At 51.6% G+C, this 21,547-nt stretch overlaps 7 protein-coding genes across 7 annotated transcripts; 3 read left to right on the top strand and 4 right to left on the bottom strand.

Moving 5' to 3' along the window:
- Positions 1-416: 416 nt before the first annotated feature.
- Positions 417-1,952, top strand: LRP88_11834 (GNAT family N-acetyltransferase; the record flags this gene model as incomplete). The annotated part of the gene is made up of 1 exon (XM_083248249.1): positions 417-1,952. The coding sequence occupies one exon, from the start codon at positions 417-419 to the stop codon at positions 1,950-1,952; it is 1,536 nt and encodes a 511-aa protein (XP_083095679.1).
- Positions 1,953-2,580: 628 nt separating this feature from the next.
- Positions 2,581-3,051, top strand: LRP88_11833 (uncharacterized protein; the record flags this gene model as incomplete). Its single annotated transcript, XM_083248248.1, has 1 exon — positions 2,581-3,051. One exon carries the CDS (start codon positions 2,581-2,583, stop codon positions 3,049-3,051), a length of 471 nt encoding a protein of 156 aa, XP_083095678.1.
- A 396-nt stretch (positions 3,052-3,447) lies between these two features.
- On the bottom strand, positions 3,448-4,608 carry LRP88_11832 (uncharacterized protein; the record flags this gene model as incomplete). The annotated part of the gene is made up of 1 exon (XM_083248247.1): positions 3,448-4,608. The coding sequence occupies one exon, from the start codon at positions 4,606-4,608 to the stop codon at positions 3,448-3,450; it is 1,161 nt and encodes a 386-aa protein (XP_083095677.1).
- A 4,824-nt stretch (positions 4,609-9,432) lies between these two features.
- Positions 9,433-10,839, bottom strand: LRP88_11831 (FAD-binding oxidoreductase; the record flags this gene model as incomplete). The annotated part of the gene is made up of 1 exon (XM_083248246.1): positions 9,433-10,839. One exon carries the CDS (start codon positions 10,837-10,839, stop codon positions 9,433-9,435), a length of 1,407 nt encoding a protein of 468 aa, XP_083095676.1.
- Positions 10,840-13,246: 2,407 nt separating this feature from the next.
- Positions 13,247-14,356, bottom strand: LRP88_11830 (uncharacterized protein; the record flags this gene model as incomplete). The annotated part of the gene is made up of 1 exon (XM_083248245.1): positions 13,247-14,356. One exon carries the CDS (start codon positions 14,354-14,356, stop codon positions 13,247-13,249), a length of 1,110 nt encoding a protein of 369 aa, XP_083095675.1.
- Positions 14,357-15,279: 923 nt separating this feature from the next.
- LRP88_11829 (glutathione S-transferase family protein) lies at positions 15,280-15,990 on the bottom strand (the record flags this gene model as incomplete). Its single annotated transcript, XM_083248244.1, has 1 exon — positions 15,280-15,990. The coding sequence occupies one exon, from the start codon at positions 15,988-15,990 to the stop codon at positions 15,280-15,282; it is 711 nt and encodes a 236-aa protein (XP_083095674.1).
- A 3,873-nt stretch (positions 15,991-19,863) lies between these two features.
- LRP88_11828 (aromatic alcohol reductase) lies at positions 19,864-20,760 on the top strand (the record flags this gene model as incomplete). Its single annotated transcript, XM_083248243.1, has 1 exon — positions 19,864-20,760. The coding sequence occupies one exon, from the start codon at positions 19,864-19,866 to the stop codon at positions 20,758-20,760; it is 897 nt and encodes a 298-aa protein (XP_083095673.1).
- Positions 20,761-21,547: the final 787 nt, after the last annotated feature.

The raw sequence follows: 21,547 nt of genomic DNA, 5'->3' as shown, positions 1-21,547 counted from the left end.
TGGGCTGATGTTTTGGATGACGTATCACAAATAGTGAGATGTCATGTTCACACTGTATCAAACCTAGAAAATGGTGGTCACACAGTGCGCGCCTCAACTCCATCCCGCGCCTGAGATCCCACCACCCACCACCATCCCACCAACAACCACATAAAAGCGTCTCTCCCAACTCCACTGCTGCGTCCAACCATTTCTCTGGCGTTTGTCACGATCGCCTCGTCCAAGGTCAGCATGTGACCGGAAGAGGCAGTCTTCTGGAACTGTTCTCGACGTCTTCCAGAAGCCATGTCCCAGCGAGCTTCGGAGCTTCCCCTCTTTGAGTCCTCATCCGCACAGCATTAGCTGCTTAAAAGCCCGGAGGAGAACCCCCCGCAGAACCGAATAAATCGGAACGGAGATCGGAACTACCTAGAACGATGGCGCCCCAAGTCATTCGCCTGCCAGACGGCCAGACCTTTACCGTCACGCCTGTCTTTGCCGGCCTGGGCTTCAAGAGCCACGAGCTCAACACCCACCACAACGCCTTCCCCATCGGATGGACCGTCGTCCTCAACACCGAGACCGAGACCGATGCCGACTCGGGGGCGGATCCTACTTCGGAGGATAAGGACGATAACGATGTCGAGAAGCAAGGACCCGAGAATGAGGGCAACGGCGTTGCCCTCGACGGGGAGTCGTCGTCGGCCACGCGCAGCGTGAAGCGCCATATTCACTCGTTCGCCAAGCCTACGCTGCAGGGCGACAACCTCTTCATCTCTTCCATCGCGAACCCTTCGAGCTCCGAGTTCAAGCCCGCGGCGAGCCCCACTCGCCAGATCGCCATGATGCTGTGGATCACGCTCTACTGGTACTTCCACCAGCCCGAGCCTGCACCCCAGGTCCCTGCCGACGCCGCAAAGCTCACACCGCACGCGGCCAAGCCACGGGGCGAGTGGAGGATCAATATCAAGCGGGATGGCGTGCTCCGGGGCCGCAACCTCATCCCCAAGCTCGAGCGCATGGGCCTGATTGCGTCTGCCGACAGCGCCGTGGGCACGAGCCTGGACGACAACAGCGATGGCTGGTCCAACATGTTTGTGTCGCGGCGCATGTTCTGGCAGCTACCGGGGAGGTTGTTTCTCTTCTCCCTGCAGCCCAACAAGGTTGGAACCTTTGACTCGATCCCTGGATCACCCATTGGTAGCCGTCCAGGTTCTCCCATTCGAGGTGAATCCCAGGCGCCTTTCCACAAGGCGTATCCGCGTCACTCTCCCCATTCGTCTTATGGACGATTAGACACGGATCTTCCTGGGGGTCCTATGCCGACCTCGATGACGTCGATGCCGAGTTTCCCTATCGGTCCATTCTTTTCAAGTTCGCATCTGCCAACTTACTATCCTCCGCCGCCGTTGCAGTATGTATTTACAAACAACATTCGGCACCCCATGCGGCCCAAGCCGCCGAGGATGGGAGAAGTCTTCTATACCCGATTCGTTCCAAGTGTTTGCCAATACTTGTCCTTCAGAGTTGCTTCAATCTCGCCCAACCCAGTGCCATACCTGGGCCCTGTTGGACCCAAGCCTCCAGAGCAAACTCACTTGTCAGCGCTCAGCGACACGTCTCTGCTGCAGACTTGGATGAGTAAGCCGCGTGTGAGTGCGTTCTGGAATGACTACAATCCCCAGTTTCTCGCCAACTCGTTGAACTCGACCAATTCTTTCCCTGTGATTGGAATGTGGGATGGTGTGCCTTTTGGGTATTTTGAGATTTACTGGGTGAAGGAGGATATTCTGGGCCAGCACTTGGGAAGCGATGCTGGAGACTGGGATCGAGGTCTTCACGTCTTGATTGGAGAGGAATGGGCCAGAGGACGTGTTCCAATCTGGTTGACAGGGCTGGTTCATTGGTGCTTGACTTCGGACTATCGAACAATGAACATTTGTCTCGAGCCAAGAGTGGACAATGCGAGGTAAGTCCCCTGTGACAAGCACGAGTGCTGTTCTAACAATGGCTAGGTTCTTGCAGCGCCTCGAGTTCACTGGCTTTTCGCGGGAGAAGCAGATTTCCTTCCCGCACAAGCAGTCTTGGTACGTGCGCCTGCGCCGCGAGCAGTGGGATGGGCCGGCGCTTTAGGAGTTGATGCGTTTGATGGGATGCTTGTTTTGGTGAGGATTGGGAGGGGATACCTAGAACCTATGGCGACGATAGAACGAGATACGACTTACGATGATGGAGTAGGCCATTGGCTGCTCGGAGCAGTGAACATGAATCGACAATATTTCTTTTTTCGAGTCTTTGATGAAAATGGCGGGTGGTGAAAGGCGACTGGCCATGTTCATTTAGTTGGTGGGTGGTGAACAAGTCCGAGGGAACAAAGGCATGCCTTATCGCAACTACATTGCGCTCTTTGATCTGTCGGCTATTTTCTTCTATGCAATGGACGCTTGAGAGGAGTCTTTCAATGAACTGTGTTTACATATGACCGCTACCAGAACTACTTGGTTCACTCAGAACACAACATCAGCTCCAAGCCATCCAATTTCACTTGAAGAATCTAATCACTTACACATCATATCTAGATTACCCATCACCTCAGGTAAGATGTCGCGACCAACCAAACCCAACCCGAATGAGGAGAACGGCACCTATATCACTCGATTACACCAACGCGGCCTCCTCATCCCTCCCCCGACAAAGACATGCTTCCGCTGCAAAAACAACTTCACCGGTGCCCCCAACGTCTGCCGCCCATGCGCCAAGACCCTCTACCCTAACAAGAAACCCAAACCCGACGCCTACCTCGACGTGTGCCAGGTATGTCTTCCTCAGCTGGAGCCTAGAGAGGATAAGCGTCCTGCCAAGACTATGCATCTTGGTCCTGGGTGGTGCGTCAGGTGCAATGCCGTGCCTGGCAACGAGTTTCCTCTTATCTGTGATGAGTGCGATATTGTTGAGCCGCTGCCCGTGTTCGTTAATGATGATAGGGGTGGTACGGTCGACATGCTCCAGGATGTTGAGACGCTGTGGTGCGTCAAATGCGAGAAGCAGGCTGACTCGCACTGTCGTCTATGAATCATTTGGGTTGGTATCAGCAAGTTCACACATAGAATAGAACTTTTTATGTACAAGAAAACGATATAGAGGAATAGTTTTTGTACAGTTCTGTTTGTTTCTTTATTTTTACACTCAGGTTGTTAACTCTCGCTTCAAACAAGACAATGAACACATGTCTGGAGGTTCCGTACATGTACAAGCGATGCTTCTGTCCTCCCACTGTAGTAGTATAGTATACTCAAGTGCCTTACATGGCTTCATTCGGTTACATGACTTTCATTCAAATCCTTTTAACGCCACCGTCACCTTTTTGTACCTTTTTTTTGTCTATCCCTTCCTCCCCTAGTGAAGTGGTAGAAGAGAAGAAGTTCATCGCTGCGTCTCATGCGTGCTCTGTTGAAGATGGCACTGTCATTATGGTACCCGCCGCCACGGGTTTTGAACCGTCTCAGGGTAGTCATCCGTGTCGGAGGGTTGTTCAGGGTCTTGTGACAAGGAGTTGAAGGCCTCAATCCCACGGCCGACGCTTAATGCAAAGGCTGCGTGGTCGAACACGTTTGTGTTGTTATTTCTTCGAATGGCATTCCTGTTGGGATATTGGATGTTGATGGGATTCGAAGGGGGATGGGCCGAGGGTCCAGGGTTGGCCGGTCCAGAGTTGGTCAAGAGGCTAGGGTTTATCGTGCCCGTCGAGTTTCCAGGATTAGTCGGGGTTCCATAGTCCATTAGTCCAAAGCCGGCCTGTCCAGTGATCCTCAGATATCCAGGGTCTGCTGTGTTCATCATTCCAGCATTCATCGTGAGTGCGGGGTTTTCCAGGAGCCTCGTGTCCATCAACCTGGGATCTACTGGAAGCCTGGCGTTCGTAAGTCCGGGATGCCTCGCGAATGCAGGGTTTCCCAAAAGTGTAGGGTTCACTGGCATATAGTTTGCCGGAGGTCCGCCGTGATTCATCGTGAGCCCCGGGTTTGTAGGGAATCTGGCCGATCCGGGATGCCGATCCGAGGTGTTTGGCGTTCGCCGGTGAGGTGGGGCCCGGTGACTGGCCGGTGTCCGGGTGCCAATAACGGGCCCCGCTGGAAGGGGTCTCGGTGCGGGCGTGGATGCCGGGGTTGTGACCGGGGCCCTGTGTCGGCCTATGGTCTGTGGGGTATGCTCCGGGGCGCGAGGCGTAGAGGGACCGGCATTCGCGGAACCCTGCCTGGCGTGTGCCGGAAACGCGCGCTCGATCAAGCGGCGGGTAAATGCTTCAATCCGATCCCGCTCCGGTCCTGGCGGCATTTGAGACAAGTCCTCGTCCAAAATACCATCCAATCTGCGGATGTTGCTGGCCTCAATCTCTTCAGCCTCGTTGCTGAGATATGGTGAGTCGGGCCTCTCGTATCCGGGGAACAGCTGCTCCCACACCTTGTACCACCGTTCGAATTCGCTGCCGGCCGGTTTCTCCTTCAACTTCCTCTTCAGTCGACGGTGTTCCTCAGGTAGGAGTTTGCCCAGCTCCTCCAGAGTGACCCTTTGACAGGTCCTAACCCGTGTGTGCTCTTGCCACTGTGTGTCCGAGTTCCTGCCACCCATGGGCCACCCGACACGGCAGTTATCGCAGTGGTAGTGTTTATAGTCTAGTAAATGTTGGCGGATTATGTGTTGTAAGAAGTAGGCGACCGATTTGATCTCGAGATGCCCGCATTTCCGGTATTTGACTGGGTCGACCTTGTAGAAGGCGCAGCAATAGAGGGGTCCGTCCTTCTCTTTGCCTTTCCCGGCACCTTTCCCCCCGGGCGTCTCGCCGTCATTGTTATCGTGGTCGCGCCCGTTGTCGCCGTAGTCGTCTGGGTCATAGGGATCATCATCGTCGTTATCGTCCTGACGAGGCTTTTTGTTGCTACCTTGGTCGTTGCCGAAAGAGAGTGTGTGCTTCGTATTAAAGGGGGTTGATGATGATGGGTGTGATTCGTTTCCAAGGCATTGGATAAGAAATAACTTGAGCAGAAAGAAGGCAAAGAACCAAGGTGGGAATGGTAGGCTTCCTTTCTGCGACGCACATGGAGGGAGGGTGTTTGAACTGCTTAACAGCTTGATGTCGTTGACTAGGAAAGTCGATAAATTGGTCAAGGTTTGGTTCAAATCCCAGTCAACTAAGATGCGATGGCGGTTAAGCAACGTTCAACGGGCCAAATGGTCAAGTGAAACATACCATGACCGTCTACAGTTAACTGGCACTGGGTATAGAGGAAAAATGGGTCAGGGTAAAGGACGGCGAGGCACTGTCCCGTATCCTGCCCTCCTCCGCCATTGGCGTTGCAGGTAGACGGCGTTAGTGACTTGGATCCAGGTTTCTTGAGGGTGTTGGCAATATGACGAGTGCGATATGAGGGCTGGATAATGAGGGAGGAACATGGGCCCGAGTCCTCGCCAGGGGCCCTTAACAGATGCGGAAATGCGGAGAGGTACATTGTGGCTGTTTGCCAAACAAAACCACCCGTGTACCACAAAGAGCAACGTTATCGAGTGGAAATGGATGAAGATACTTGTTTTTGAGGCCAGCCGTATTGTTAATAGATAAAGAAATGGAAGTCTAAGCGATGCTGGCCTCGAGAGACAGACAATGCTGTGAATTTAATACAAGGCGGGTTGATTATCCAACCATCTGGTGGTACATCTGGAGGCGGAGTCCTCCTTTTTCAAGCACCTTGCAAGAAACCAACCCACGCCTGTGGGCGAACCACCTGGCGAACAACTCGCCGCCGCTGCAAATCACTTGCGGCGACGCTCCCTTTAAGAACTGGCAGACTCGAGATCAAGGCTGACTGCCGCGGAAGTGACGGCCTCGGGGTTCGGTTTCGCCCAACTCCCTTATCTAGCGGGGCGTAACCATCACGAATGTGTTGATTGAGAGCGTGTGACTTTTTCGCAATGGGCTTAAAAGGGCAGGTTGCGAGACGTTATTGGTTATCACAGCTGTGATGCTCACAGTTGAAAACGCGCGTACGCTACTGGGTACACCAGGTGAGCACCCCTGTCATCACAGCTGTGGGAGAAACGATGTCGAGTGAACCCCGCCAAGAAGGCGTCGTTTCAGACATGGTGTGTGTTAACACAGATGGGATAGACACCGCGACTATACCTTGGAGGGAGAGAGACAAGAGAATGCCTTGACACGGATGTTTGTGTCGAGTCTGTCTGTCTGTTAGCTATGGTGCTGGGTTTAAAGTCGGATCGCCCACGATTGAGCGAGAGCCCATCACAGCTGAGTAGTCAATCACTCAACTGTGGGAGGAAAATCAGAGTAATAGTAGAGGAATTTAGTATATAAAATCTCTGTATATCTCGAAGCAATACTATTGACATCTGTATCTTCAAAGATTGACTTTGTAACTGCCACTCAGCTTCAATCCAGGGTATCTCAAAACAGCACCCAACGAAACACCAAGATCTTAGTGCACTTTGACGAACAATGTCCACGGCAACACAAAAAAGGTTAGTCCTGTCCTCACCGAGCATCGCGCACCCCAAACTCACACAAGGTCGCCCAGCGGAACAAGCCCTTGGGAGAACAAGCAGCCCTCGGAACAAGAGTACAAGCAGAGGATCCAAGACTGGCTGTCAGACCCTGGTCTCGACATCCAAGGCAGACTTCTTAGCGGCCGCAGCAGCAGGCCCACACCACCTCGAGGCGTCCGCCAACAGGGCGAAGCAGTAGGCGGAAAAGTGAGGCAAGCCGTCTTGTGATGGGTGTTTAATAGGAGGCCGCAGGACGGACTCTGAGTGACGGTGTGGCGCCGTGTTTCTGATGAGCGTACTCTGTAGCGATTTAACCATTTTAATTGATGATCTCGAGCGTAATCAAGTATGCTTTACATACCTGTAAGACGGGGAGGTGAAGCCGCAATCCTGTAATCGTAACCATGACGGCGCCAGATACAACTCGGTCCTCCGCTCTCCGTGTCAGAATTAGGATACCACCAGTAATTGAAGGGAGCACAAATCCGTTAATGCATGTTTTATCCTTGCATAAAGGAGTGTTATGACCTAACGGCTCCGGTACTTGTCTCTCTCCAAGCCCTGTAGGCCCCCAGCCTGATCTACTGCCCATGCCCAGCACCTCGCAAAAGGCGTCCCATCTTCTCCTGTTTCTTTTCCATTTTCAACCTGCTTCTTTTACCGAGGGCCGAAAACCTGCTTCATTTTTTGCCACTGAAGGAGATTATCTCTTCTTTTCAACCTGTCTTGCGAAATTGGCTCGAGTCCATCCTCCCACTTGCTGTTGCTGTTACTGCTGCTGCTCTGCACAGACATGGCATCCACACGTATTGCGAGTCGATACACTACTCATTCTGCAAAGGCTAGAAGGTCGAGGATATTCAACAAGGACAAGATTAACATGCGGGACGAGATAATTGTAGCCGGAGATGAAAGCGACGCAAAGCGTCAGTCATCACGAGAGCCGCAGCCGTCGCCGTCGGTGGTCTGTCTCGATGGGACTATAATACCACCGATCGAGCCCACAGAGGCCAGTGACCAACACCCAATACAGCCCGATGGGGAAGATGCGTGTAAGATGGAACCATTTGTTGCAATTGTCGCGGATGCTGATCGTTGGGCCTGAGTGCTCCAGTATCTGAGTATGATCTCCTCTGCCCTGGCGACATAGATCGGGCTGCACCGATGCCTCCTCCAGGATGGCCTTCGGATGACCAGAGGAGGTGGAATCCTCTTCAGAGGCAAATACCTTTGTACACATCCGTGTTCGGTCGCAACCAGCTAGAGCGTCCGAGTTCCTTCACGCGCCTTTTTGTCCGCACAACCGGCGACGGTTCACCTCATGACGATGCGTCCAGCGTAGACTCCCGTCAAGACGATGTCAAACCCATCCTCACGCAACAAGCTCCTTCTATTCCTGGCAAGAGCAAATCTTCCAGAGCATCAGCCACCTCGAGGCGAAGCACCAAACAGGCATCGGTCAGCAAGTCGTCCCATAAGCGAAGCCGAAAGGGCGCATCTCGCGATGATCACGACCAAGAGGGGGACTGCCTCATGGGCGAAGCTGATGTCCCCAAGAAGCAAGAGGACAATGGCCCTTGGGTGTGTCCGTTTTTTAGAAAGGACCCAACCCGTCATATGGACTGCATAACCCTCACGCTGAACCGCATCCAAGACGTCAAGCAACATCTCACTCGACGACATACGGCCGAATTGTACTGCTCGACATGCTTTCAAGAGTTTCAGCTTCATCAGGAGTGGGAACAACATACTCAACGCAGGGACTGTACAAGGCGACCTTGCCCGCCTCACCGCGTCACACCACAAGCCCAGGACCGTCTTAAGGTCCGTGTGGATAGGACAATGACTGCTTCAGAGCAGTGGTATGAGATCTGGAAGATTCTGTTTGAGGATGAGAAACCGCCACATAGTCCTCAGCAGGGCAGTGTGATTGGGGAGGTGATTAGCATCATCCGTGATTGCTGGAATGAAGAGAGGGGCCAGATTCTGTCTGAGCTTGCCAGAGGTAAAGGAATATCGGAGGATGAGGCTGCTCTCCTTGGGATGCTTCTGCCTGGACTTCTCGATCGAGTCCAAGATCGGGTTGATCCTCCCCAGCGCGACTCTGGGGTGTCTGAAACCCCTTCTAACACAGACAGCAGCATCCCAAGGAGAGCAGCCTCATCCTCCGATATTCCTTTACCTCTGGCAGGCTCAGCATTTCTCGCGCCGACCAGCGACTATAGTGCTACTCCCAAGCTATCCAAAAGCCCTTCACCAATGACTCCGATCTTGCCCGACATCTCGGGCTCGAATTTCCAATCTTTGAAACTAGAACCATTCACATATGATTCATCTCCGCAAGAGGATTCTTTCGACCAGATGATGGAACCCCAGTACGCCACCTCGGCGGAAGTTGACGGACTCGCCCCCATGGCATTTAGTGGTCAACTCGAGGGGAACTGTCTGGAAACCCGTGGACTTCTCGGCTACATGGATCCTGTGATAGATTACCATGGTCTGAGCACGTCAGCATTTGCGCCTAGCAACCCTGTTTGGGCCCAATATCCTGGGCAAATCGATATGTTTGACGGGAATGATGTGACTGGTGAGTCGGTGCTGCCGCAACCATTCGATTATCCTAATGCCAGACGAACAGATCTGCCACCCATGGTGAATCAACCCTTGAAGCAAAGATGTCAGGGTGACCCCAACATACGTTAGTTCAAACGCCCCTCGAGGGGTTTACCTGCCCAGGAAACAGGCCTGGATGTGAAGTGTGTGGAATAGACGAGGATATATATCACAGGAATTCCGTAAGATTGAGATTGGGCTTTAATAATATACCTATACCCGTGTTTACTCGCGAACAGATCGAAGGTAAAGAATCTCGACCAGTCTACTTTGAAATCTCAGAGCCTAGACTTCAAACGGGCTCCAAAAGAGTCCCTCGGCATCCCACAGCTTCTTGACCTCTCTCAGCTCCGCCAGCCTCTCCTTATCAAACATCTCTTCCAGGTTTATTCCGAACCGCAAGTTGTTTGGGAAGCTCCTTGGGACACTCTCTGGATCGCCTTTCCTGAGTTCAGCGACGGTATCGTCCATGAACCCAGTGAGGGCAGCCATTGTCTCCTCCTTCTCGCAAATGGTCACGATCTGGGCGGAAATGTCCCTATTCCGGCCCTCGATGAACTTGAAAGAGCCTGAATGTCCTTGACCAAGCTCTGTTGGCTTCGTGCTGTTAAGTGAAGACAGGGCCAATGGGCTCTTTTGAGAATCAGGATACTTGGCCGTGACTGAAAGCCACAGCTGGAAAGCGTTCTTGATGGCTTCGATGTTTGTCTTCTCCAGACGACAAGATGCAATTGCCTTGTGTCCGCCATGTGTGTTGAGCGGATCAAGCTTGTCATTGATGTTTTCCATGGGAACAAACAGCGTGTTCGCCATGACAGCCTTGCTGACCACGTCTTCCTGGAATAATAGGGCGGCGTGCTTCTCAGCCTCTTTGGCAGGACCAAAGAATGAATATCCCAAGACGACGATGGGGGCTCCGGCTGCTGGTGTACCCGGCGGGCTGCGCATACCCAGAAGGGTGATGCTCGCATCTGGGGGAGGACGTAGAAGATCCAGGAACAACTGTGCAGCTGCGTCGATGGCTGAGACCGGAAACACAAGCGAACGAGTCCAAACCTTGCCTTCTGGCATGTTGAGATCGGCGATAGGGTACGCAGACGTCTCGATGGACGTGATGACTGATAGTCCGTGGCCCGCTCCGCAGAGAGCATTGAAGAGGGTAAGCTCCTTTCCGGTTGATGCAGAGCTGACTTCGATAATGTCACCTCCAGCGGTAACGACGCGGAATGAGACGACAATATCAGCCATCCATCCATGGAGACCGTTCAAAGGAGTGTTGCCCCCTCCAATCACACATCCCACGACCCCCACAGCGTTAGAGTTGGGAAGGGGAGTGTAGTAGCCCTCTTTAGCCAAAGCCTTGGACAACTCCCCGGTAACAACACCGCCACCGACTCGGACCGTTCCTTTGTCCTTGTTCAAGTTGATGGTTTTGAACTCTTTCATGTCCAAGTACAGCGTCTTGGGGCTCACAGTAACGAAGGTGCCGTGGCCTCCACCGCTGGCGACGACGGTAAGGTTGTTGGCTTTGGCAACACGAAGAGCAGCCTGGACATCTTGCTCGGTCTTGGGCGTGAGGATCAAAGCAGGCCGCTCAATGTTCGTGTCAGACCAGCGCGACGGCTTTTCCACAGACACGTCCGAGTTGACGAGGTGTTTGACAGAGTCAAGTCCCGAAAGCGAGGTTGCCATATTTGCAAGGGATAGCTTGCACAAGGAGTTGAGATGAAAGAATGGTAAGAAGCGCTCAAATTTCTTGGCAGAGAAGAGAAAATTGGTAATTATATGGACTCTGACGGGCCGTGGCTCAGCGCCTAAAATCTGACGTCAGGTTGTTGAGGTTGCAACGTAGACAAGATCGCTTACTAGGTCTTTGTCAACCATCATCATATTTCTATTTATATGCCTCAGATCGACCACTTGTTAAGAGTCTCTTCAGCTCTGCACCATTTCTCATCTCGTCGCCATCCCGACATTCAGGAAATCGATCAGCATTGATCATCCTCCTACGCATGTTAGAGGACCGTGAATAGCCCTTACGCCATCGGTTGCTTTTGGGCCAACAATGAAGAAACAGCTGTTGTAAATCGAACGGCGGGACGGCTATTGCTTCTGTTCGATGAACTGACTTGGTGGGAGATCGTTGGATGGTGTTCGTATGGCGTTTCGAATCTGATTTTGTGATACGCATTGTTCAAGCCAAGGCTTAGTGGTATAGAATAAAGCGCGGGGAACAGAGGAAACGCTCAATTTACATTTGTGAGCTTGAAACTGAAGGCTGTAGTTTGGAGTAGTGTTGAGTTGGTGGGTATGTTTAAGCATCTTAATGAAATGGCCGAAGGTTCTGGTACTGCTTCTGTGTTTAAAGCATTATAAGGTCTTTGGAAATAAGACGGAAAACTCTTTTCCTTCGGCGGCTTTATTAGTTGATTTCAAGGCTGCTTCGCGGAGGACGGGTAGTGTCGTCGTAGAGAGTACCCATTCACATATCTAGAGCACAGAGATAATAGAAATAGTTCTAGATATAGTTGTAACGAACATTGCAATAAGACCAACACGAAAGACAATAACGTACTCAAATCGGTCATGCTACCGGAAGGTGTGGGGATATGTGCCATCTCGGCGGCCGGCCGAAGCGTCTGGGTATCCGTGGACGAGATAGCGAGGGTGATAGATCGAGTGAGAAGATACTCGATACTGGGTACACTCTTGTTGACTTCTTGCTAAATTCAAGTCGCTAGTCGCTCTGGCATAGAGTCGCAAGCCTTGTCTCTATTCCCGGTCATTCTGTTGGCCTATTGATTCAACTTCCCATCAGCTCAAGTGGTTGTTTGTTGAAGATGTCAGGAGATCCCAGCGATGAATTGCGTCACAGAGGAGAGAAATGTGAGAGAGTATACTCGGCTTCTAATTACTTGCGTTCTTTTGAAAGATTCGGAACCAACTCTAGAGTTCCACTCTAGAATGGCTCACTCCTCTTTTTGTAGATATAGAGAGTGGTCTAATTATTTGATTCCCATTGAAAATTCATTGTCCCTACTGCTGTGAGAAAATCTTATTTGTGATATGTATCGGCATAGAGAGCAGAACATGTGGAGTTCCCCAGATTTGCAAACCGGCGCATGTGGTTTTGATATGCTGGGCGAAGGTTTCAATGAGCAACAGCATGTGCTCATAATCCTAGCATAGTAGGAAGGTTACCGTTGAGCTAGATATTTGCTAGTTCCTTTTAAATCTTCATATTGAATGGAAGCCTTGTACTTGATACTGCTTTGTACGTTGTCCCCGGTTGTCTGATATTCGAAGCGACTGAACTTGGCGGCCCCTTAGCTGTGGCTCTCCACATTCCCAGGTATTCCTACGTCGCATTAATAATTAAGAGACTTATAGCTGCCGCATCTGGATATGTCCTCTCGAGATCTGGTGTTAATAATAGCAGTTAAAAGGGTAGGACTCCTTGAAATTGCTGCTAGGATCTCTGGCTGTAGGCCAGATATGTTAATAAATATAACCAATATATATATATGCAAAATGGATGTCCAGTTAAGTCCTGCTTAAATGTTTGATGATTCTTGGAAAGCTCTCATGGCTGCTGGGCTTCCTGGAGACTTCCCTTTAAACTCAACCAAGAGACTTGGTGGCATGCCTATCCCACTGTGTTAGCATTGGGATGTGATGCTGTGAAGTTTTGATTCCTATAGTTGAAGCCCGGCGTTTGCTGGGATAACTGAGCAAGTGATAGTGACATAACTATAGTGTATCACTAGATCCCATGGCCAGAGTTCTGGAGCTGTAGAAACCTACTAGGTGGTACTATCCACCTGTTGGCTGCTCCGAGGACTCTGAAGTCCAGAGGATCTGGGTATTACACAGCCTTGGCGTTGATGTGGGATGAAGGAGCTTGACATACCTGATGTAATTCTAGGGCACGACCATATGGGCACAAATACGTCGTGGTTGAAAAGAGAAAAGAGATGTTCCAATTAAGTTCCTCCTTACAAAAGAGACTATATAAGTATACTTGAATGAAATCATTCTATCATAACTCATCATAATCCATATTCGTGTATCCCCAATCCTTCCGTTCACAACGATCTCACTAACGCCCATACCGTCTAACTATTTCCTGGAGCACATCCTCCAATACCAGCTTGCACAATGCCTCTTGCGCATTCTCCTCATCCTCATCATCCCCGAGCAACTTGCGGCTCTCCAGGAACCTGGAGACGCTACGCCGGCCCTTTTCCGCCCAGTAATCTCGGGCCATGGAAACAGCTTTTCCACATCCTTTATCTAGGTACGGAGAAGGAGAACGGTCAGAGGTGGGAAACACGGTGGCATAGATGCGTCTCCAGCGCTTTGCCTCACCGAGATAGACCCGGTCTCGTCGCTTTAATTTGGACTTTTGGTAAAAGTTGATGCCGTCGATAGGCTGTAGGTCGCGAAGCTCACACTTCCTCTCCAAGATGTGAGAGTCCCTGCTGGACAGACTATCAAAGGTCCGGGAGCAGATAGGACAGTATGGTGGCTTCATGTGGTTGCGCCAAATATGGCGAATAACGTCTTCGTTGGACTGCAGGTCGTGATGAAGCAAGCAGTCCTGATATTTGGCCGGGTTGGCAACGTAGAGTGGGCAGGCCAGGTGATAGTACCCAGTCGGGGGATCGACAACTACGAACCCGTCGTCGCTGTCTTCACCCTCTTGCCAATGTGATGTCCGGAGTCGTTTCCGGGGAGGCAACCTGTCGTCAGGTGGCGAAACGTATCGAGTGGTTTTCATCCAGCGTTCCAGAGAATCTAGGATGGATTGTACCAGTTCCGGTCTGATATCATGGAACCGATGGTTTTGGGGCAAAACGTATGCAGGGACAGCGCCTCGCCAGCCATGCTTGCCCTCGCATGAGCTGTCATCTGAGTCGCTGTCACTGGATGAAGAACTGCTGTCCAGTTCGTCGTCGGAACTGGACCAGTCCGAGCTTTGGAAACGTTGATTCCGGGCAGGGGTCCTGGGTTGTCCGGACCGCTCCCGTTTGATGCCAGCTGAGTTGGCAGGTGGCGAGGTTTGAGATGATTCGCGTGGAGGACCTGATACAGGTCTGTATGGAATCTGGTAGATGGCAGACGTTGGTTGGTCGTCAGGTTCGTGCTTTGGAGTTCGCGGTTGGCTAGGGGAGCCGTTCCTCCGGCAGGACATAATCCGCCGGGTCATGATGTTGAGATGAAGCTACTGCAGGGGCTTCCTGGGAGGACAAGTACAAGTAGAGAGCCATGCAATTTTCTGAGCGGTTCGGGCCGAGTTAACGTCCAGTAGTCTGTATTTGAAGTTTTCGAGTGCGCAATTGCGCACAGGAGAATTCGCACACCACAGCTGTGCGTTCAGAGGTTGGCCAACCACGGCGCCTTGTGAAGTCAATACTGGCCAATCACGTGGCGTAATCCCGCGTTACCCCTGTCAGCCGATCCTTTATTGTTGCAGGTGTGAGGTTCAGTCATCTCGCCATTCAACGCCTCGTTAGGCTTGAAATGAGGCTCAGTGGTCTGCTTGAAGGTGCACTGCACTATAAAGAAGGGTAGAGCCGTGAACTTTGTGCACGGCATCCGCGCGGTTCTGCCAGCCACAGCTGTGTGGGTGTGTGACGATATCGCCAGTTTCCCCACGGCTGTGACTCTCCCCGGATATGGAGATTGTCATTCCCGGTTCGGGACCAGATGACTTGCATCGGCAGTGCCCGACATTTTACGGCATTGGGGTCCAGGCTTCCATCGTGTGACCCTTTAAAAGTGCACGACTCACGCCGAGTGACCAAGGCCAAAGGAGACTAGGCATGTAGGACTTTCGGCGTACGTGAGAAACGACTTTGGTCTGTACAGTTTATTTAAAGTCAGCCAGGGCCTGCCAACCAATTTGCAATTTGAAGGATAGGCCCCCAAATGGAAAAGACGGCTAGTTGCCCGGGTAGATGATAATGGTTGTTCAGCTCTCGGTCAGGGGGGTCAGGCAGAAATGCAACACCACAGCTGCGCGCATACACGGCTTATCTGAGACTAGTTTCAAAATAACAAAGCCACAACTGATGATGAGTCGCCCTCCTGAACTGGGTCACGATAGGGTGACCTTTACATCACTGGCTCTCACTGCTCAGACTTGCGGCCGCCAAGGGGAAAGGAAAAATCAGGCGCGTCGAGTTGCTCAATCTCCAACACTTCCTTGACGCCCTGCAGCTTCTCGAGCGCTTTCCCGTGCTTGTACAGAGCAGGGTACGCAGTTTCAACGTCCACCTCGAGCTCCAATATCCATCTGTAAAAGATGTACAAGGTAAAGTCAACCACCGTCAAGGCATTACCAACTGCAAACTCCTTGCCTTGAAGTTTGCTGTCAATTCTGGCATACGCTCCGTCAACGGCCTCTCTACCCTTAGCACGGATACCGTCAAAAGTAGAAGGATCATTGCTGAAACGTCCAGGTCTTCTCATCATGCCGTAGGCGCGACCATGCACAGTTCCTGAAAGCCAAGCGAGCCACTCGGTGACTCTAGCCTTGTCAAGAGCTGTGACGCCTAAAAGGTTCTCGCCGGGGACAAGAGAGGAGATGTAGCCCACCACGGCGGGCAGTTCGGTGATGACCTCGTCGTCGACGACAAGTGCAGGGACATAGCCCATGTGATGGACTTTCCGGTACTCGGCATTCGTGAAGCTTCCGTCTGCTGCTTCAAATCCATCAGCGCCGCTTCGCATTCGAACGGCTGTGAAGGGAATCTTGTAATGAAGGAGAAGAGCGTGAGGGATGAGGGCACAAGACCCATTGAATCGATAAAGGGTAAGTTTGGGGATGCTGGCGGTCATGTTTATGAATCAACTGTATAGTGGGTTGGGTGTACTCAGCTGTGCATGGCTTGGTTCTGGTCCCTGCATGAGACACAGCCTCTTATACGTGTCCGCTCAGCCCTTGGTGATGTCGTGTTCTCAACGTCATTCACGCCCTTGGTCGGATAGATTCATGTCGCGCTGACAAATGGCTTGGATCGTGTCATGAAATGCCATGGCCTTAGGCAGCGGTACATTGAACCAAATGCGGCACAATGGAATTCACGACCATAGCGCGAGAAATGAGTCTTGGCATCTGGCGTTGATATACTGCACCCTGGACCACATATCATAGGCGAAATAGAAGGTGAGATATCCTGAGGTATTGTATTCGGGAACTTCTTGATATAATTACCTCTTACTTTTCTCAGACAATGGGTGCTGGGTGCAATGGCAAAGAGCCTGACTTTCATTGCAACATTGGCATCAAACACAAAATACCACAAGAACATCAGCAAACTTGCTTAAAGGGGTATCAATTCATATTTAATCAACTAGCCGCAGCTGCGGGCTGCAAAATAGGAGCCACATCATCACTCAGCTCCCACCTCCTGCTCCCTTGAGGAAGCAGAGCATTGAACCTAGCCATCCACCCTTCAGCAACGCATCTACAAAGCGGTATACTGTGCAGTGCCGCCGTGCCTCCAGACTGTATCCAGTTCTCCAGCTGAGCCGTGCTCTGCAGATTCGTCGGGTCCACGCCGACATTTATGTGGCTCAAGCTCGGGACGCAGTTGCAGGCATGCTCTGAGAAGATGAGCCACGCCCAGACTACGAGCGCGCTCATGGAGATTGTGAGATATGCGATAGGATCTATCGATTGTGTTTGGGGCTCGTTTGTTTGTATATCGGCTTCGCATCCGCGTAGGACGCTGAGGGCGTGGAGGAGTGCGCGTCTGCTTTCTGATGTCGTTGCCCACGCGTTGAGTTGAGCTTGATGTTTTTGGATCCGCAAAGACTTGGAGGAATCTTCACCAGTAGCTTGAGCAGAGAACCTGGCGACTGTGTTCATAATCCGTATATCGGAATAGAGCTGCATCCCTTGAAGATGATACGTCATCATGCAGTCCGAGACGAGGCATTTGATATGGTTCATCGCCGCCACTTTGGCTCGTTGTGGTTCCTCTTCGTATTTCCCAACGTAGGCAAAGAAGGGAAACTCTTCGATCTGGTCAGTGTGGAAGCATTGCGTGCACTGATGAGAGATGCGCTCCAGGTCTGCTTTCCATGTCTCAAGTTGCCAAGCGAGCGAGGTGAGTGAGTTCGGCATTGGCCTTCCAGCTTCGGTGGTCCGTCGCACGATTTGGGTGTGATTCCATATTCCGGGAAGCAACCCACATAGAGCAAGGTGAACGTCTTCGAGAAGTACGAGGGACTTTGCGGGTGAGTTTGGGTTGCTGATAACTTCGGAGAGCTTGAATCCCACACGATCGGTGGGTTCCTGCGAGAGTCGTCTAAAGAATACATTCAAGCCGTATGCGTTCCATAGAGAAAAGGTCGAAGGCATTGTGGCGTCGATTTCTTCCCGGTTGAGGGCTGCGGGCTGGCCGCGAGCTATTGAAAGATATACGTCGATTTTGTATAAAGCAACGATGAGTCTAAAGAGTCAATAAATGGTCTTTAGAGTTGAAGAAGGGATACTCACCTCTTCCATCGTTCACGGATTGTTTGTAACCAAGGGATGAAAGTGCCTGGGAAGTGAACTCGCTGTTCATATGCTGCGCTTTCACAGACAAAGAACTCCATCTCTCTCATGTAGACGACGAGCATTCCTCGTAATAACGTCGCCCTTGCAACCAACTTTTCGCTCTGTAGTACTTGGTTAGTCTGACATGTCTGGGGACCAGGTACTGCACGAACCCCGTAGTAGAAGGCAAAAATTATGTTGAGAATAATTCCCTGGAATATGTCCATCGGCCAGGGTTCTTGCAAGTTATGTCGAGGTCTAGGATTCGCCTGGGGTTATTAGATACTGATGCTTCCTCCAGGGATGGCACAACTTACAATCCATTCAAAGAAACGCTCCATCAAGACTTCGTGTAGTCTCAGTACAGCCTCGGCCATTCCATCAGGGTTCTTTAACCATGAACTTATCATGACAACAGAGACAGACACAACAAGTGCATGATCCATGGGGAAGAATGACGGTGCGTGAAGTATCGGCCAACTGTCGTGGAATCGCTCAAAGAACTCTTTCGAACTCGCCTCCATCCAATCCTTGTCGGCACTAGACATGCGGGTACTGCCGTCGATAGAGATTTCCCGAGATGCCAGCTCACCAGCGATTCTCTTTAGTCCGGCTGTCACTTCATCTTCTTTTGGACTTGACAGTAGAGTCGTCCTCATGTTGGCAGCAGCCGATGCAAAAGCCTCTCGGAATCCGATAGCTGCTGCCGGAGAAGGAGAAGTGGGCGAATTTGAAGGCGAGGCATTGCTTTTGGATGTCTTGCCGTCGCTGCTGCTTTTTGATACAAGCTTGTATGTGCAGCTGATGCCTCTCTTGGCACAGAGAGTGCACTGGATACCTCCATCGCACTTTGTCTTGTTCGCATGACAGGCATCACAAGCTCGACCCCGGCGAGGATCTGGAGCCGCTGGCATGTCATGGCGTGTCAGGTGACGACGGAGCAGGTCACTTAAAGCAAGTCAGCACAAGAGCAGAATCCGGGGCGGTCAGGGAGTTAACTGACTTGCGCGTAAACGACCGTTGGCATACGGAGCATACAAAGTTCCGTTCTCCGTGGGTGGCTTGATGCCGTCGAAGATGCTCCTTCCTGATAAAGCCTTTCCCACAGTGACAGACATGACGGGTGGGAGGTTGCTCGGCCGATGATCTGGTGAAAATGTGTCAGATCTGACATGTGCAGGATTGTTGACATCGGAGATCCCACATCCAGAGATGTCATGATAAGAAGATGGACTCACCTATTTTCAGAGTATAACTCCTGGGTGCTCCCCTGAGAAACATCCAGAGCGGATGCCATACTGGGCGAGATGAATGCCAGTGGTAGTGACCCGAGTGGGATTGATCAATCAAATCACGCAAGAATGGGATGTAGAGCTCCGCAAGCGAGGAGTAACCAAAAAGCTATGTAATACAAAAAAGAGGATCGAATGTAAAGGGCCTCCCGCGAGTTTATCCCACACCGAGACGCGCAAACTTGGTGGTATCCCGACTTGGTAATCCTGTCGGTGGGAGAGCGGGATGACCGGGATTCGAGTGGGATGAGTGGGATCGGCGACCTCGGGGGTGATTCTGTGGGATGGGATAATATGGGGAACGGAAGCCACACGACGCTATTGGATGTGATTCGTCGTCGGGCTCTCCGTTGCCCCAGTCACTGAATTGTCATCCCGCTCGGCGATCCCACTCGGCATCCCACATGAACTGGGATCGGTCTCAGTCTCGGGGCCGGAACCAAAACACGGAGTCAAGACGGGATGATCTGGATCGCGAACTTGAAGGAGGTGCGGTTCATGCCTCGAACCTGTTCTAGCCGATTCAGGCTCGCGTGAGGCGTTGATCTGATCGGTCAATCTTGCCTAGTCCGTCCATCTGGAGTAATTCTCCTGCTATTGTAATGGATGTCTAAAGTTGAAGCCATACCCTAGACGGTTTGTCAAACCTTGGGTAATGTGCCAATGGACGAAAATGGTGTCAACTCACACTATCACCTCATGACAAAGCATGTCCATGACGCCGTCGAAGTGCAGATTGAGCATATCGACGATAGATATATAACATGAGACGAGATGCCTTCATTGAACGATTCTTTTGATCATCATCAACCAGCTCAATACCCAATCCGACATTTCATCCCATAACCTTAAACACACCCGCACATATACACCATGTCTGCCATCAAGACTGTCGCCATCGCCGGAGCCTCTGGCGATCTCGGCTCTCACGTCTTCAAGAAGTTTGTCGCTAGCGACTTCACCATCCGAGTCCTTAAGCGCGCTGGCTCCGAGTCCACCTTTCCCGAGGGTACCGATGTCGTCGAGGTCGACTACTCGTCCCTCGAGTCCCTCACTGCCGCCCTGAAGGGCCAGGATGCCGTCGTCTCGACCCTCACAACCCTTGCCGCCGGTGCACAGGAGACCCTTGTCGATGCTGCCGTAGCCGCTGGCGTCAAGCGCTTCATCCCCTCCGAGTTTGGCTCCAACCTCGATATTCCCAGCGTTCGGGCGCTTCCTCTCTTTGGCGCCAAGGTCGCTATCCAGGAGAAACTTAAGGCCCTTGCCAAGGAGGGCAAGATCTCATATACTTTCGTGTACAACTCGGTCTTCCTCGACTGGGGTCTGGCCCACAACTTCTTCGTCGACTTTTCCAAGGCTGAGGCCACTCTTATTGACGGTGGCAACGCCGAGTTCAGCACCACCACCCTCTCCAGTGTCGCCGATGCCGTCGTCGGCGTCGTGAGCCACCCCGAAGAGACCAAGAACCGCGTCGTCTACATCCAAGACGCCGTCCTCACCCAGAAGAAGGTCCTCGAGCTCGCCCAGAAGGCCAACCCCAACAAGACCTGGACCGTCAAGGAGGCTGTCCTCGACGATCTCATCAACACTGCCAACGAGCGACTCGCCAAGGGTCTGCTCGACTGGGAGACCTTTGGCGCTTACCTTTACCGCGCCATCTACGACCCCCCCAGCGTGCCCAAGTTCCCCAAGCTGGACAACGAGCTGCTCGGTCTCAAGGGAAAGACTGATGAGGAGGTTTATGAGCTTATCAAGGCTGCGGCTCAGTAAAAGTGTTTACTTAATTAGCGCTATAGGGTATTAGCATGATAATTATGAATAGTTAAATTTCTCACCATTTTTGCTCCTTTTTCCGACGTGATGTGTTCCGAACGGTCTCTCTCCTCTTTCAGCATTTGTGAAACCCCGTAAAGACTTAGACCTTGTAGGCGTCCTTGCCTAGTTATTATAAATGATAGTAAGGAAGGTCCCTCTGAGTGTTCGGGCAAGACGAGTAGACGAATGTTGCGGGTGAAGAATTATGCCCACCTGGTTGGACGAGAATTCGCACAGGCCTACAAAGACAACTTTGAGTGCTCAATTTCCGGACACTGACAGCCGGATTTAACGGAGTCAATGCACGATCATGCATGGCCAGTTGCCTGAATGCTAGTTGCGTCGAGGCTTTGCGTCAAGACTATAGTGGACCTCTGGATTTGCGCTTGGTTCTTGACTATCCACTCTCTCGTATTGAATAGTCGTATTCGAGATAATGGCCTAGATGTTGTAAGAAGAATGGCAATGGTAAGGTTATATAATGACCCAGAGCTATTTCTCTGGTGAGTGTAGAATCGTCGTGTAGATCATTGAAACAAGACTCAAGAGTTTCAGGACATGCACGATGTGCTGCTGACAGCGTGAAACACCTGTTTACATGTCTTGCCCTGTGCAGTCAGGTTGGAGATTTGAGCTAAGATCCCTGGCAAATCTCTACCCCTGCCCAGCGGAATCATCAGATCGGATCTGGCTTTACCTACTTTGTGCTGCTGGTTATTTTCGGCCTCGGACCCGATCACGA

This window comes from Fusarium phalaenopsidis, assembly GCF_050370095.1.
Source record: "Fusarium phalaenopsidis strain FUZ10S chromosome Unknown contig_32316, whole genome shotgun sequence".
In the NCBI taxonomy this organism is placed as follows: Eukaryota; Fungi; Ascomycota; class Sordariomycetes; order Hypocreales; family Nectriaceae; genus Fusarium; species Fusarium phalaenopsidis.
Note: the sequence above shows the minus strand (reverse complement) of the source record. Positions and strands in the feature narration are given on the sequence as shown.